Source organism: Aricia agestis, chromosome 8 (genome assembly GCF_905147365.1).
Source record: "Aricia agestis chromosome 8, ilAriAges1.1, whole genome shotgun sequence".
Lineage (NCBI taxonomy): Eukaryota > Metazoa > Arthropoda > Insecta > Lepidoptera > Lycaenidae > Aricia > Aricia agestis.
This window is the reverse complement of record NC_056413.1, coordinates 18503263-18521740: the sequence shown is the minus strand read 5'-3', so window position 1 is coordinate 18521740 and position 18478 is coordinate 18503263. Positions and strand designations below refer to the sequence as shown.

Sequence of the window (18478 nt, the reverse complement as noted above, 5' to 3'; positions counted from 1 at the left end):
CTACTAATATTATAAAGGCGAAAGTTTGTTTGGATGTATAGATGTATAGATGTGTGGATGTATAGATGTTTGTTACTCGTTCACGCAAAAACTACTGAACGGATTTTAATGAAACTTTACAATAATATAGCTTATACATCAGAATAACACATAGGCTACAATTTTAACCGACTTTCAAAATGGGGGAGGTGTTATGTTCGTTTTCTTATGTTCAACGATTACTCCGCCGTTTGTTAACCGATTTTCAAAATTTTTCTTTTAGTATGTAGGGTATCATCCCAATTTGGTATTATATTCACGAAAGTGGTGATGTGATGAAGGATCCATAAGTAATCGAGGGAACTCCTCAAAATTTATAGGGAAACGTGTGGTGACTTCGGTTTCGTGAAAAGTATTCTAAGCATATGCTACAAACAAGTAAGATTTTGCACCGAGATATACCTGGTATGCCGTGGTTCGGAAGGTGCTGAGGGAACTCCTGATTCTTTATAGATACAAGTTTGGGAGTTTCGGCGTTGTTTTAAGAACGGAAAGCATATGCTACTATGCAAATTACATTCATCATCATCATCATCACTACCATAATACACACACTGGCAAAATTAGCGGAACATTGGTAAAAAGGGCCAAAACTTGAACTCAACTGGGCCGGGCTGTCTGAAAGCCTTTTTTATAGCTTCTAAGCTCATTCAAGAAATAAAATATTGAACAAAACTGGCAAGTTGACAGGTTTTTATAGCAATTATACCCTAATAAGTGTTTTTCGATTATTGACGTTGTAAGTGTTCCTGATAAGAATGGCGTTTTAGCGGGGTGCAAGGTATGCTCAGCTCATTTGATTGTTTGGTTTTTGGAAGAACACATTGCTTAGATACAAAATTAGTGATTTCCCAGCATCTGCGACAGCTAGAGCTGTAACCACGATAGAGAAAGGTCACACCTACCGTTCGGTCAGTCAGGCCTTAGGTGTGTCGGCTTCCGTGGTTCATCGTAACTTTCAAGGCTTCAGAGAGACTGGATCTTACGTTCGGAGACGAGAACAAGGCAGATATCGGGTGACAATGGTTCAAAATGACCATTTTGTAAGGAAACAAAACTTAAGAAATCGACCTCAAACTGCTATGCAGACACGAAACCTGTCGGAACAGGTCCAAGATGAACGTGTAAGTGATTGTACAGTAAGAAGAAGACTCAAATAAGTTAAATTAAACTCAAAAGTGCCAGCAAGGGCACCAAAACTTGAGACAGGACACCGAAGAGCCAGGCTAAGATTTGCGCGTGAACATCAAAATTAGACAAGTGAGTGAAATCTTGTGCTGTACAGTGATGGGAGCAAATTCTGTGTACATTGTATTGACAGGCGATAAAGAATGTGGATAAATCATAAGGAAAGCTACAGGCCATCAAACTTACCGGAAACAGTGGCCTATGATGCAGGCTTCGTAATGGTTTGGAGTTGCATATGATTTGGAGCCCGCATGGAGCTGATGATTATAGATGATGGTACTTTGACAGTACAGAGCTATAGCACCGACATCCTGGAACTGCATGGTGTGCCTTTTACACAGTTTTAGGTAGTTATTTTCAATTTTATGTGCGTCCATAGAGTAAGAAAATCGGGCATTATTACCTAAACGATGCTGGCGTAGCCCAGGTGGAGAGGCCAGCGTGGTCTACGGATGTGGATCCGATTGAAGACGTGTGGCACATCAATGGGTGAACGGTACGAGTTAAAACTCCAGCTCCAAAATGAGTCCAGGAGCTCGAGTTGGCGCTACTGGAGGAGTAGGAGAATATCCCACAGGAAATGATTGACAATTAAAATGCAAGCATGGAATGGCGTATCCAGGCCCTCTTGAGATCCATAGAAGGCATTACACCAGCATTACACGCTTTTAACATGGCATTTCTTTAATAAAAATGAGAATTTATCTTAAAAACTTACTACTGAAATTTATAAGATTTTCTTAATTTTTTTATTTTTGCTGATTTTTTTCTATTTTTCACGTTTTTATGCCCTAAATTTATAATAAATTTATTTTTTAATAATCAATTAGTAAATAAATAAATAAATATATAAAAATCAGTGAACAATTAAAAAAAAATTGAAAATTTTGTTATGTTCCTCTAATTTTGCCGGTGTGTTTATTATACCATGCATCGTCCCATGATTATGAGCCTTTTCATAGTCTTTTAGATCGAGGCTCGAGTTTGTCAAGCGATAATTTAAAAAAATCTATACTTATAATATTATAAACCTGAAGAGTATGTTTGCTTGAATGCGCTATTCTCAGGAACTACAGGTCCGATTAAAAAACTTATTTCAGTGTTAGATATCTAATTTATCGAGTAAGCCTATAGGCTATATAAGCTATATAGCCTATAATAAAACGGGGAAAATATTAGAAAGGGTTTATCTCACGAACCACGGGAGCAATTTTTATAGCAATATTTGGCAATTATATAGAGTAGACCACGTGAAAGGAGTATTTATAGCTATTTTTATTCGAAAATGTACGGTTTCTGTGAAATTCCTAATTTACGCGGGCGAAGCCGCGCGGGACATCTAGTAAATCATAAAGTTGATAACTACGTCCTACAGGTATATTACTTTAAGTAAGTAATAAATACTAAATAGTTTATGGGTAAAGCTAAAGTTGTGTAATGCAGCTAAGTTGTGTAAAGATAAATAAGCTTTAAAATTTGGTACTTACTTATGAAAAAGTTTAATTAAAAAATATATATATTATGTGCACACTGCGCGGCTATTTTGGGTATTTTGATTTAAGGAGTAGCTTTTGACACCAATTTTGTTGACACCACGCGCTATAAACTGAAGTCCACGCGAACGAAGTCGCGGGCAACAGCTAGTGTAGTAAACTACACTAGCTGTTGCCCGCGACTTATACAGGGTGTAACAAAAATAAGTGATAATACTTTAGGGTGTGTACGTGTTCCTTGTAGAGAGTTAACTGTGAAAGTATCAGCTCTGAAAGACGAAAAAATTTTTTTACTTTTGTATGGGCAAGGGCCCGAGCGTCACGAGTTTCCCCATACAAAAGTGAAAAAAAAACTTGGCCTTTCAGCGCTACTACTTTCACAGTGAACTCTCTACAAGGAACACGTACACACCCTAAATTATTATAACTTATTTTTGTTACACCCTGTATACGTTTTAGGATAAGTAAGTTTATTATAATATGGGAACTAATTTTCTGAGCAGTTATTTAAATATTTGAGATGTTATTATAATCAGTTTAAAAAAAATATTGAGCAGTTATTTAATTTTATGGCGGTTGATTAATTATTGCGACTGTAAAACATGGACAGTAATAAAAAAATAATTGAGCAGTCCAATAACTGAATGAGAGATAAAAATGAGCGGTTCGATAACGACTTAACAGAAGGCCTACTTAACCACGGATACCGTAGCGGGGGACGGGGGGGGCGGGGGGGGGGGGGGGCAGCCCCCCTCCGAAAGGGGGAGGGAAAAAACTTACCAAAACTGCAATTTACAACTGACCCTTTAAATAAGTGTCTTATAATATTAATATTTAATACAATAAATAAGTACATCTTCTTATCTTCATAAATTATTTAAAATTCTCGTGTCACAATGTTAGTTACCTTACTCCTCCGAAACGGTTTTACTGATTATACTCCTATTAATCCTTCGATCGTGGATTCTTGGAAATCTATTGTTATTCTATTGTGTCTCGCTCACCGGTGAGCTTGTAATAAGATACGTAGAGTAATATACAGGTGTATTAATTATTCTACGTATAGTACGCGATAGTTTACTAGGTAACTAAAAAGAGTGAAATTATTATTTTTAACAAAAAATTAAAACCGACTTCCAGGGTAAAAACAATAATAACATCCTTTTAATATGAACTAAAAAGCATTAAATAATTTTTCCTATCTAATAGTGCCTTTTTCCGAATTTGGCTAAACCTCAACTATTTCTGTACTCAATATTCATAATTTTGAAGTCGGTGCCAGTTCCAAAAGTTTCAAATATTCTGTCAGAGAACTAAATATTCAGCTATCTGGTACCGACTTCAAAATGATGAAGATTGAGTACAGAAATAGTTGAGGTTTAGCCGAATTCGGAAAAAGGCACTATTAGATAGGAAAAATTATTTAATGCTTTTTAGTTTATATTATAAGGATGTTATTATTGTTTTTACCTTGGAAGTCGGTTTTAATTTTTTGTTATTAATTTACATATTGTTGTATTTCTACTTACTTTAATTTCCCCCTTAGATTCAGGAATTTATGTAGATGATTTTCCAGTTTGTCTACACTGTGGTGTACACTCTACAATGTTCATATTATTATTATCATTGTACCGATTATAAAATTGGCCACTTTAAGTAGTTATGTAGTACATTACTTCTTTTCGAACATTGTTCAGCTAATAATACATTTTTATTAAAAGCAAATTATTTGAATAAGACAATCTTTATTCTAAAGCCTGGCCTCGGTGCTACCTTAGGATCAATATTGTCTGAGTCATAACTTATAAGTGTTCACATGTACATTGGTACTTGGGGTTCACAGAAGTTATTTATCGCTTTTGGGGTGTTGTTACGGAAACAATAATGGGTGCAGGTCAAAACAATGATCAGCTGGCACCCACGTGAAACAGATTAGTAACAAAATATTAACAACCTTATTGTCTTTAAGCTTTATATTGCTTTTCAGAAAATTAGAATTGTTTTAGAAGAATTCTACTTCAAGTATCTCCGCAAAACTCTTTATTACAGTAAGAATTAGAAATCTGTTTTCGGGGAAACGTGTACGGCGAGCATTGTCTGTGGGTCCGCGCAGGTACCGTTGTGCGGGTGAATGGTGGTCGGTCCCCGTGACTCACCCGGTTCTGCCCGCTTTGGCGGCGTGACTCAGCCGTGACGTCACGACAACGCTATGCGTACGCGCAACGCACTTGAGTGACCGTTTGCGCGTGCTTGCCAAATAGGAAAGCGCCTTATACGTTTGGTGTTCGATAAAGTTTACGGAAATTGTATAAAATCGGATGCTTCAGAGCCGAAATCTGAAGATATCGAAGAGCTAAATTGAACTATTTGAAGTTATTGCGACTAGGGAAATAGAACCTATTATGTTATTATGCTATTGATTGTGATGTGATACGTTAGGACTTTGAGTATTATTTTAGACCCGTTCATAAGAACTGGAGCTCTAACAAATGTCCTTACATCAACCATTACATCATGAAATTGCCGTAAAATTGTTCGAGTCGTGATTGTTGAAATCCCGTTTGCACCAGTCAGTCTAGTTCATTAAAATAGTTGTTATTTAGTTATTACTTAATGCTACTAATGATTATTTTTGGAACTTATTTAAATGGGACTAAGCTAGAAAAAAGGCTGTTGATAATAATTAAAACCACTAATTGTCTTCTCCAGCAAACGCGATTAAACCGTAAACTTTTAAAGACAAATCGATAAATTACACGACAGTTTCTCTCGATCTAGTTTTATGATTTAGAAAGTCATATCCGATGTTTTGATACACGTGTCACGTGTGTATGATTGTTCACATGATGAGGGGTGAGGGGTGAGGACGCTGTGGCGAGGTATTGTCTGACTACTGACAACAATGGCCAGCGCTGTGCTAAGTGCCGTACTTCGAGCCTCGCCAGTCGCCAACCTACTTAGATGATGGCTACATCCATGTGATACTTTGCATACAATGGCGATTTGAATAATTAAACTTTAAAGCTTTGAAGGTATATTGTCCATTGAAACACGCAGAAGTTAACTTGGCAGTTGGCACCACAGTTGGCACCTCGTTCTAAGAAGACTCTACATCACATTCCGATACTAATAGAGGGCAGCTGTGATACAGATTACAGATAAGAGACACTCTCAACGTTTTTGAACTCATACAAATGATGTTATTAATCCATATAATATTATATCCATACTTCCAAGTTTCATACTAATATTATAATTTATACGAAAGTGTGTCTGTCTGTCTGTTACCACTTCACGGCCAAACCGCTCAAAATTTTTTGTTGAAATTTGGTATGGATATACTTTGAGCCCTGGGAAAGGACATAGGATACTTTTTATCCCGGGTCGGGAAAATGTGCGGTTCTCGCGCGATTTTAAAACGATTTTTAGCGCAACGGAGTTGCGGGCGTCATCTACTTTATAAATACAAAAGTGTGTCTGTCTGTCCATCTGTCTGTCTGTTTGTCTGTTTGTCTGTCTGTCTGTCTGTCTGTTACCTCTTCACGCCAAAACCGCTGAACCGATTTTGCTGAAACTTGGGTCCCGGGAATGGACAAAGGATACTTTTTGTCCCAGGAAAATGTACGGTTCCCGAGCGTTAAACTAGTTTTGGCGCAACGAAGTTGCGGGCGTCATCTAGTTGAAATCAAATTATGTTATTTCATATATTTTGTCTTCTGTCTTCATCTCAAAATCTATTACTAACATTTAATATTTAAAATATCTCGTACATAACCGTACCGTGTATGCACTATGGTACGGCAACAGTAACTGAAGACACCAATGCAATGTGAGCAACTCTATAATCCTTCTGCCTTTAGGTATTGTCTGGAACATGCTCATTGCAAGGTGCTATTAGATAAGTTACCAAGAATATTGTGTCAGGTGCCCTATTAGAATAAACGGTCTGGCGCGCCGCGCGTTGCAAGGTGCTCCATTAGGTGTTGTCTGGGGAAGGAAGTGGGAACATCGTACGTGCTGCCTGTTGCATACGTGACACTCCCTAAATGGAGCAAGACGGTCTTTTTGTTGACGATTGTTGATATTGCATACAGCTAGTAATTTTTTCATTAATATTTAATATTCATAAAATAATCTGGTAATTCCATTAGTAACGTAATGAATCACTTCAGTAACAGTTCTGCCATACGATAACCTTTGTAAGCTTGTTACATAATTCGGTGTTGCTTTTTGTTTTGCATGGTAATTTAAATTTTCTTAACAAGAACTGAATATAAAAACATTTTTTTATTGTTTCTGATCTTGCATTCAGTGTTCCCATAACCATAATTGGGCTCATCCATGACCCATGAGTCCCATGACTGTATCTCACTGCAGTAGAACACTGTATCTCTACAGTCTACATAACAAATTATTGTTATCGATTCTTAACGACTGCAATGTCATTGTTCTCATCTTTCGCATGTCTTTAAAACTACCGCATCCTTCACCTTCACCGTACTTTGCCGGTGTTTTGTCGTTTTTTGTGACATCGAACATTTTAAAGCTGCATGGAGTTTTTATTATTCGTAGCTATATGGCAATTTGCCACTAAGTTTGAAATAAAACTTGACTGAAGGCGTGAAAAATTTAGTTAGGCTAGGACCGGCTAGGTTAATGTTCAGATGTTGAGTGTTGTAACTTCAAAATTTTAGATCCACCTAGTATGTACAAACATTGAAAGGAGCACTCATTTGTTCGAAATGATTAATTGCGAGCGAGTGGACTGGCCTAAAGCCTAAAGGTTAGTTACTTTTGGTGTAACTAGGGACGTGCCTAGTTTTCATTATTCGTAGGACGTGGCTCGTAGATATTATTTGGCAGACGCTGGATATGGCAGGGTTAAAAACCTCTACCCGGTAATCCAAGACAGTAAAGGAAGCGACGGTGTAAACAAACTCTTGTTTTGTTTTGGAAACCGTATTCACGAGAACGTTCTCTGACCAATCTATTATTTCGGCTTAAACCAACATTTCGCCGAATCCTTTCAAAGCGGAGGCGGAGAATAAAAAAAAATCGGTTGCGGCATCGGTGCTTACAAAAGACCGTGTGCAATACGATGAGCACATGGCACTCGCGACCGTATCACCGGGCTGTAGGCGCGAGATTGGCGTGCTCCAGTTCGGATCGGGTATCGACTGCATGCAACAGGGCCGCCGGGTCAGCGCGATCGATATCCCCCTCCCCGCGTCCCTACACCGCGCCCCCGTCACCCCGGGGTGCACTAACGCACAGGCATGCACCCCCGCACCCTGACCACTTCTGTCACCAGGTGGCTCATGATACACCTGACATGATGTATGTGAAACAGTTTGTATTTCTTCACCACACCTTCTATGTGTTTCACCTTTTGAAATGAACAGAATGACAATGCATGCTAATTCTCTGCACATTTGAAATCGGTAATGTTTGTCCATCATTGACTAACGGCTAACGCGGACTAGCTAATCTGAGTGGCAAAAACATAATAAAAGAAATATAAAAGAGAATAATAAAAGAGTTGCATATTATTAGTCTGCCTTAGGGCCTGGTGCACCACTTCCTGATAAGTGAGGAATAGACTATCCACCAATTATCTTGACAGATAAAGTATGGAAAATCTGTAAAAAAAGTTGTGAATATTCGGCACTTTATCAGTAAGTGGTGAAAAAGGCCCTAAGTTATTTAAAATGGCAATTATATCTACAGATACATTATATTATAGGATTTCCTCAAAACGACATTCAATCGTGAATTTCCGCGAATGGAGTGATTTGCAAATGACGTTGCAGAAAGTCTTTAAACGGTTTATTTCGTTTCACCTTTGTGCCGAAGCTGTTGTCCCCAGGCCCGCGGTCATCGGTCACTCGCTGATGCGGAAACAATGGCTGTCTCGTTTTAATTACTGCCATAACTTATTGCATCACCTTATTCGTAAGAACCTCGAGAGAGAATCCTGAATTTGGCAACATTTCAAACCCTCTAACAGAGGTTTTGAAAAAGTTCGTTGAATATTTAGCACCCAATTATTTCTTATTTAATATCCCGTAAGAAAGGTAATAATTAGTTAATCCTACTGAGTCTGTACCTACTCTGTACGTGCCATGAATGCAGCTAGGGATACAGGTAACTGACTGGGGACTGAGTGAGTGGCCTAATTGCCACACAAATACATATAAGGATTTAGGGCGCTAGGGCGTCTGACGTCATAACACCGACGTCATACAGCTTTCACCCAATGCGGCAAAGGCAACTTCCGTAGTGATAGAATGTGTACATATATAGAACATACTATGGTATAAATATCGTGTAGGGTAAGAGTAGCTATTAGGTTTTGTAGTAACAACTAACAAAGTACCCTTTTGCTATTTTTGGAATTTTAATAAAGTCATGCAAGTTTTCATGATTAATTGTTTACATTACGTTGCCTAGCAACAGCCATTGACCACTTCCACTGTCCACCGGCTCTACTGTGGTATTTTCTTGAACACCATGTATGGGGTACCTTTCTAACGCTAATGCAATCAATTAATGTTTGTTTTATAAATCCTAGCTATCCTTCCAATGAGTAAATGTTTGGAAAGGGAAGTTAGTCTTGACTCTTGGGCTACTTATATGGAGGCGGTGACTGTATCTAGGTCGGCCAGCACTGTGTTTTGTGTTCAATGCTTAATTTGTACTTATATTTGAGGATTCGTAAACTTTTCAATGCTATTATTATTAAAATCCATGTTGAGTATTGACACAGTTTGATTCTTAAAGAACCCCCAATTCTTTAAGCTGAAATAGTAAAGTTAATGTTCAAACCGTTAGAGATATTGCCGTTCTACAAAAAACATGCTCAGTCTCACTGTAGTTTTCTACTGACGACAAACTACAAACTTCACACAAATGTACTATAACACAATTGTGGAATTAAAACTTAAAAGTGAAAATGTATAGATCCTGCAGATAAAATTACGATAGGTTCGCATAAGTACGACACAAGTGACAAGACCGAGACAATGTGTGTCTATAGAGAATGTTTCCCATGGGCCGCCCGCGCCAGTCGCCACCGGCTTTCCCATTCCCAGCGCGCTTTCCAATGCTTTCGTCGCTTACTGTATCGCTATAATATTGCACTTGGTACGGCTTTCAGACAATGCCGCTTATTACGATAACTAAGTTAGATGAATAGTAATTTTTAGAATTCTCTTAACTGTTAGACGACTGACATGTCTTCTTGTATAACTTGAGTCTCCAGTTTTACGTAATTGGAATTACCATTTTTTTTGCATTTTAATTTTTCAGCCATCTTCCAAACTGCAAGCAACAGTTATTTTGGGCCCCAAAACTGAGACCTCAGAAAAGGCGAAGAGGCAAAGTATTCACTCTCGTGTTCACTTTCAATGTTTTATGAGACGCTTCTGTGAAAAGTGAAAACCATAAATTTTTAAGCAACTTTTTGGGCATTTCCTGTAGGGCATAGAAGTCTGAAAGTAGAGTTGCCGAGATCTCGTAAATCTATAACTCGATTAGCCGATGTGTATCGATTATTCGGATAATTGGATTGCCTTGCTGATCAGGGCTGGTAATATCACAAGGTTTTTGAATGAAAGCACATTGATAAGTCGTTAATAGCTGTAACTTGTATGTAACGCTTTAGAAATTCAGAGAACGGAAAATAACTTTGAGCTTTATGCAACAGGGTTGAAAATCGAATACTTGTGCATCTAGTTGTATGTTAGAATCTATTGCCAAGAGCTCTTTTTACCGTGCACCGAATTTTCTCCGCTTTCCTGGATTCCAAATAACATGGTCTCTATGTCTCTACCTAGCACCTCGGTTGGTGGGTGGCCACTTCGTGAGGTTATACCCACTATAACAGTGTTTTACAACGCACGCGTACTGTCTCGTGACATTAGCTCGTGATACGCAAGTACTTGACCAACATTCGCGAACATAAGCTTTTACTTTAAATATGTCTTCAAGATTACTTTTTACATACAGTATTACTATGATGTGAAATCTATGTATTGGGCCATTCACAAGTTTAAGATCGCTGGAAAAAAGTTTCCAATACATTTCTTAGATGCTATTGAAACTATGACGTATTATGAAATCAATTTTATGTAATTAAATAATATTATAATTTATAATTGATTTGTAACTAGCATTTATATTCTCCGAGCTCCTTAAAATTAGCAAGTCCTTATCTCTATGTTCCTATTCGCTTTCGCCAGGTTTCGCCGTCGTGCTAGCGGCGCTGTCGTGCGCGCGCGCAGCCAGCCCGCTCGGCAACTCAGAGCGGCCGGAGGCGTACTTCAACGGCAGTTCCTACATCCGCCTCGCCAAGCCCATCACACTCAAGCAGCTCGTCGGCCTCAGCTATAGGACATGTGTTGGTGAGTTGCTTTATCAATCTTCAAACTGAGCAAGGTGCTACGTTGCTCGGTTAGATCAAAGCCCACTGTGGTCATTTCAGATGTTGTATAGGCCTCCGTGGTCCAGTGGTTAAGAGCGTGGCTCTTGACTCGGAGGTCGTGGGTTCGATTCCCGCGTTGGAAACATATTGTTATTTCCAAGTTTGGTTAGGACAATGCAGGATGTTCACTAGATTGTCTGACAAGCAAGATGATCATGCGTCGGATGGGCATGTAAAAAGTCGGTCCTGCGCCTGATCTCTCGCCAGTCGTGTGAGCGTGTGACGTGTCGGTCTTCCGTCCCACTGGGTTATGACATAATATTATTATTAGGCTGATTTCAGTTATTTGGAAATTTAGATAGCGTTATTCAGGATTGGGCATTGTTTGATCCGCTACCGGCTACACGGTCAATATACGTCTTCTCTCTTAAGCCCATTTACGCGACCCTGGCTACATCCGAGCTTTGTAGCGCCCTGCGCACAGTCTGAGCCTTTATGAAATCCAACTCTATATAATATTCGTAAGAAAACATGTCATGGCTAAGCTGACATGGTAGAGTCATTGTTACAGCCAAGGGCTCTTCCGATCTTACGGATGTTTCAATTATTCTTCTCTTAAATAAAGTGCTGTCAAATAAAGTCATGTTGTAGTTTGTAAATGCACAATTATTACTAACGGTAGCCGGCGCGCGTTCGGAAGCAGACGCACATAATTATCACATGATTAACATAACACTTTCTTTCTTCAATTAAAAATATCCGAGACTGCTCTATTACACGCGCTATAAAAGTAAAAGTTATTACTTATTACAAACTAAAAATGCAATTTTACGCTAAACGAACTAGACTGCTTCCGAAATCCTCTCACCGACGTATTAGGCAGATCTTTAGGCCTCAGTGTTGGAGAAGCTTTGTGCTTGGCTCTGGACTCGAAGGTCGTGGGTTTAGTAAAACGTTGTTTCCAAGACGTTTGGTATGCAAAAATTCGGATCCTACGTCGGATGGGAATGCAAAAATTTGCTCCTGCACCTGATCTCTCGCCAGTCGATAGTAGTGTCTCCTTCCTACTGCAACACTGCGGGGCTAAAATGGTTGCATTGAAGAATCATAATATGAATCATAATATGATTCATTTTTCTAAAAACGCATAATGCAACTCTGCTTGCAATTCATTTCTGTATTTTTGTACATTTGACATTTGTCAGTTTGACAGTTTTGACAATTCATTTGCTGAATTGATTGAGAGGAATTGCTAAATGTGACCATTTTAGCCCCGCTGGTGGGAGTAAATGAAGGAAGAGTGCTCTTGCGCACTGCACATACTTGGGAGATATACAGCGCTTTGAATACTTCAGTCGCCAATGATTTGATCCGTATACCTAATGGTCTGCTAATATCTTGACGAGTTGTTTACACAGTGGCAGTGTGAAGTGTCCGGCTTCGTCACCAAATCCGTTTCTCTCACGTGCCGGAGTTCACGTGCCCCCGTTATATGTGAACTGAAACCGTACGAGTGTCGTTCCGGTGCGAGCTGCACTCAGCTTTTTACTTTGTACGTGATTTTAGTCTGTTTACTGTTGTTGTACCCCGGTGTTTTTTTTTTTTAATGAAATAAGGGGGCAAACGAGCAAACGGGTCACCTGATGGAAAGCAACTTCCGTCGCCCATGGACACTCGCAGCTTCAGAAGAGCTGCAGGTGCGTTGTCGGCCTTTTAAGAGGGAATAGGGTAATAGGGGAGGGTAGGGATGGGAAGGGAAGGGAATAGGGGAGGGTAGGGAAGGGAATAGGGTAGGGGATTGGGCCTCCGGTAAACTCACTCACTCGGCGAAACACAGCGCAAGCGCTGTTTCACGCCGGTTTTCTGTGAGAATGTGGTATTTCTCCGGTCGAGCCGGCCCATTCGTGCCGAAGCATGGCTCTCCCACATATATTTGTTTCTATTAGTGATCCTTATTGTAGACGGAATAAGGGTTCTCTCGGAGGTATAATAATTCTGAACAGTCTGTAGCTTAGTCCACGTGCTCGTATCGACTTTCTGATATAAGTACATAATGATGTCTTTAACGATGGTTCGATTAGACATTCGTTAATGTTACTTTCGAGGCAATAAAGCGCGACTAGAGAGGAGATAATATGATCGAAAGGTTTCTCATTTTTATCTTGTTAATTACATCTCAAAGTAATTATATTGCAATTTGCAAATAGTGTAATAGTGTACGCTGTTAGCGTGCGCGTGCGTCGCCGCGTGCGGGCGGCGAGCGGCGGGCGCGCACGCTAAGCCCTCGTTAGTGTACGTTATGTCAGTCCACTGAACCACTGAATGACGTTGATATAGGCACGAGTGACACGACGTATATTTATTTTAGTCATCACGCATTTAACTTCTTTTAATTATACTTAATTATTTAATAGTTTATCGGTAATCTATAAATTATATTCTTTGAATTTATTAAAAATATAGCTTTATATTTGTCTATCGCTCCTAGCAACTGTATAGCTGCATTTACATTATTTTAAGTTCAATCGAAAATTAGGTAGATAAACGCTTGTATCTTGTGGCCAGTTAATAAAGAAAGTGTATAAACGATAAACCTAAAAAATAATTAGCCTCCTATTTTGGGAGTCGGATAAAAAGGCAGTTTTACAATCGCGTGACAACATTTGTTAATGTCATTAGACGGTAAGAAATGCAATTACACAGGTTGCTTAATTGCTTGCAATACCGGCGACTGGCGAGTGTGTACTGTGTATTACTTTCTAAGTCGATATTAAAATTATTACATATCATACAATAAGTTGGTATAAATACCACACTGTTTAGGATACGTATGCCAAGTCAATCACTAGCCATTCCATCATAGATTAGTCTTATGAAATAACTAGACTTTCTGCGCAGCTCCGCCCGCATCAATAAAATTGAATCCCGCGAAATTCTCACGGGATTCAATTTTTCAACAAAAAATAGCCTTCATAGAGTTTTATAGTTACCAAACTATGTATGCACTATAATAAATCTTCAATATAATTATTATTTAAATTTAGTTTATTTATTCCGCGAAAACTTGTTTTCGCGGAATATTGCTAAAAATAATAACAAACTAAATTTAAACTATGGATTTCCGCAAAGTAACGCCTGATTCCATTAACTATAAATATTATTATTGATAAGTGATATTACCATAACATAATCAAACTTGTTTATACCGTCGACTCCTCCCAAAATCTGTTTACGCCCATCGGGGATTATCTCTATTGAATACATCTCATCAATATCGAGTATTGTTCAGTCAATGAACTGTCTCGATTTCTAATGTCGGACAGATCGTGGTGCGGTGATCGGTATTCGTGTCTCGTGCGGTCGCTGATATGGCCTGCGCACGCGCACCCGCTGTGCAATGTCCTCGCAGAGGCGACATGACAGTTCGAACATATTAAAGTTACCTTTGGAGTTTGGACATATTATTATATGTCTCTCATTAAGATTCAACAGGTTGAAATGCATTCTGACCGTGATTTTATCTTCGTAAAGGTGCATGTCGAAGTTCACTTAAACATCAATTCATAGTTTCAAACCATATACTTTTTTTTTATTTTTTTTTATTTATCCAAATATAATTTATATAAATTTACATTTTTTCTTAGACAATACAAATCGCCAAACTGCATAACAGTTTGTTGGCGAATTTCACCGGACACAACATATCTCAAAACTCAGTTCCTCATACATAAGAAGCTACTGTCATCGATATTTATGTTCAAGATATTGTACACTATAGCGTGTCTGATTAAATTGGTATGCATTTTAAGTAAGTCTTTTTTCCCTGGCATCCAAGTGTCTTCTCTATTCGGCTATGTCTTCTCTACTACGCCGCATCCGCCCACCCGCGCGCGGCGCGGCGGCACCGGCGCGGGCGCGGTGTTATGACAGTTGCGTCACTCGATTCTCGTGAGCTATTGAGTATCTACTATTAAACACAAAAAAACATGGCCTCAAGTTTGATTACGCTCAGATTTAATGCGAGTGATGACGATATTAAATTTTATATATTTGGGCTTCGAAAACGTTGTACTTACGTGTTTAGATACTCTGGTCTCTGACTGTCGTTAAAATAATCATGTTGTGTATCAACAATATTCCTACTTCGTTACAAAATATACTATGGTCTATGATGTCATTGTATGTTTCTTTTCTGAACAATTTTGATAGATATATTATGGATGTACTTTGGGTTCCGGGAAAGGACATAGGAGTTTAGAAAGAGAGAGACGGAAGATCTAGTAATAGATACATTCATTCTTTCCCAGGCGGCGAGCTGTTCTCCCAACGTAACGAGGGCTACACGCTGCACGTGACGGCGCTGTTCGACCAGGTAGTGGTGTCGTGGCAGCGGCCCGGCGCCCCGCCCCCCGCGCCCCGCGAAGTCGCCTTGCCCCGCGAGACCCTCGACAACGCCTGGCACTGGCTCGCCCTGCGCTACCGACCCAACCCGCCCGCGTTGCTGCTAGAGCTCGACCACGAGACACAGGTGAGGGGAACGGGGGAGATTCTAGATAGCTCGTCCTACGTTCGAAAGAGATGCGATAGTAATTGGAGGGGGCAGTTACCAAAATAAATGACCTAATGTGCTGCTGTTGGTGTGTGTCCCATAAGGATCTGTTGTATGTAACTATTCATATTATGTCCTGTGCAGGTGATATCGAACGTGACGTGGAACCCGGAGCTGCTGGCGCCGGGCGCGCTGGAGGCGGGCGGCGCGGTGGCGCTGGTGGGCTCCGTGTTTAGCGGCTGCGTGCGCGAGGGGCCGCAGCTCGAGTTCCACCCGCACCGCGTGCTCACCGCCACCGCGCGCTTCGGGCCCTGCCCCCTCTCCACTGACGAGTGTGAGTTTTCCCGCTGTCGATAGCGTAGACATATCTGTCGAGAAGCTCCCTAACTCGCCCGCTCGTCTCCTTAGGTAAGGACAGAAAGGACGTCCTGAGAATTCCGCCCAAAGACTTCTGCTACAACGAGCCGTGTCTGCGGCACGGCACGTGCATATCGCGACACGATCGCTACGAGTGCCACTGCACGGCGCGCTACACCGGCAACAACTGCGAGGTGGACGCCGGCAGCCCGTGCGCGTCCCGGCCCTGCGCCAACGGCGGCCGCTGCGAGGAGGACGCGCGCGGCGACTACTCCTGCGACTGCCCGCCGCCCTTCCGCGGCGCGCGCTGCGAGCTGCAGGATTCGCTCGACCCGCTTTGCGTGCCCAACCCCTGCCTCCACAACGGCTCGTGCTCGGTATCGGGCGCGGGCTACGCGTGCGACTGCCCGCCCGGCTTCTCCGGCCGCGACTGCGAGGTGGACGCGGACGAGTGCGCGAGCGCGGAGGCGGCGGGCGCGTGCCTGCACGGCGGGCGGTGCGTGGACGGCGCGGGCGAGTTCACATGCGACTGCGCCGGCACCGGCTACACCGGCCCGCGCTGCGAGACCAACGTGGACGAGTGCGAGGAGCGCGGCGTGTGCGGCCACGGCGTCTGCTACGACACGTACGGCGGCTTCGTCTGCGCCTGCCAGCCCGACTACATCGGCGAGCGATGCCAGCAGGTACCGTATCTTATGTTACCTTTATTTTATTTTAAGATACAAACATGGAAAAAAAACGGCTACAGATAGATACAGTAGAATTGAGTTTTCACTAATAGTGAATATTAACATTATTCATTAACACCTAGTGCTACTGAAACATAATTTATATTTTTGCAATTCCAAGCTATTTATGTATCATGCATGCATAGTACAATCAATTACATAGTATATCATGCATGTTATTTGGTCCTTAGAAATCGGCGTGCGCGTCGAGCCCGTGCGGTCTGTACGGCGTGTGCGTGGAGGAGGACGGCGGCAGCGGGTTCCGGTGCGTGTGCGCGCGCGGGCTGCAGCCGCCGCTGTGCCTGCCCCCCGCGCCCGCGCCGGCCCCGCCCGCCGCCGCGCCCGCCTCCGCCCCCGCCGCCGCCTGCGCCGACGTCGTGTGCCCACCGCACTCGCACTGTCGAGCAGGTTGGTACTTGTCTCTTAAGTCCTAACATACGTATATTCTAAACATATTTTGGTAGAAGTGAATTCCGTATTTAAACACAATTTTAACGTGCCCTAAAACGGGTCGTCACGTGTGTGCGTTTTCATTTATTTGTTAGGCAAACTAATATATTATGTAAGTGATTTCAACACTTGCGAATGGTATATATCAGTTCAGTTCACTGTAACAGCAATATTTGTTGCAGGTGCACCGGCGGCCGTCACCGGTATGATGGTCACTAAGCAAGTGATGTGCGTCTGCGACTTGGGATACTATGGTAGGTATCAAGCATTTATTAACCAGTTTATTATACACAAAAGCAATCAACAAGTTATACATAAAAAAAAAAATGACTCCGTTGTGTCATTTTTTTGACCTTATGGTCATAAGCTCAATATAACTCGACTAAACTACGTAGTTTAGTCGAGTTATATTGTACGAGTACGTACTACGAGTACGGTCGATAAAGAAATTCTTACTACTACTACTATACTATACTTACTGACATACAGCCCAAGTAGATAGTAGATCTACTTGGGCTGTATGTCAGTAAGTAAACTGTATTACATTACAGGAGCTCCTGGCTCGTCGCCGAACTGCTCGCTGGCGGAGGGGGCGTGCGCGGGGGGCGTGTGCCTCAATGGCGCCACCTGCCGCGCCGCGCCCGCGCCGCCCGGCTTCGAGTGCGTGTGCGCACCGCCTTACAGAGGTAACATACAATTTCTGCATGTTATATATTATGTAGCTTAGGGTACTTTGTGGTAACTGATACAGTAATAAAGAGCGACAGAATTTTTACACAAAAGATTTGATTTAGTTAATCTCCGTTTTTGGAAGAGACTGTCTTACGCCGGCTCTAATCGTCGGGTTTATTCCAGAACCGGTAGTTTGTTGTATAGTGAATACTCTATACAGAAGTAAAATATTTGGAAGATATATCAGTTCTGTACGTAGGTACGCATTAGGGTAAAATAACTAATTATTGATATGGAGATACTCCCTTGTCCTTAACATTATCGCCGCGCGCCGGTCCTGAGTCCTGACCTCTGAGTATGAGGACATCGCTAACTCATTTCCGACATGCCATAGCTCGTTATATACATAAGTTGTGTTGTGTAGGCGAGGCAGGGGGCCGCTAGCGGCGCGGCGCGGGCGCTCGCTGTCAGGTACCTGTGGTGGGCTGCGCTGTGCTCGATGTTCCGTCCCTGTCATGCGCATGTTCTGTCCCGCTTGCTCTCATTTGTTAGCGTTACTATTTTCGATTTGACCTTGTTC

At 41.5% G+C, this 18478-nt stretch overlaps 1 protein-coding gene across 1 annotated transcript in view; it reads left to right on the top strand.

The window, feature by feature from the left end:
• LOC121729990 (protein crumbs) overlaps positions 1–18478 on the top strand; it is a 51194-nt gene that overhangs the window by 9600 nt on the left and 23116 nt on the right. Inside the window, exons 2-8 of the mRNA XM_042118775.1 lie at positions 10961–11122; positions 15450–15670; positions 15836–16025; positions 16100–16731; positions 16968–17184; positions 17409–17480; positions 17778–17912. Coding sequence (XP_041974709.1) covers positions 10961–11122; positions 15450–15670; positions 15836–16025; positions 16100–16731; positions 16968–17184; positions 17409–17480; positions 17778–17912 — 1629 coding nt within the window. The remainder of the gene's footprint in view (positions 1–10960; positions 11123–15449; positions 15671–15835; positions 16026–16099; positions 16732–16967; positions 17185–17408; positions 17481–17777; positions 17913–18478) is intronic.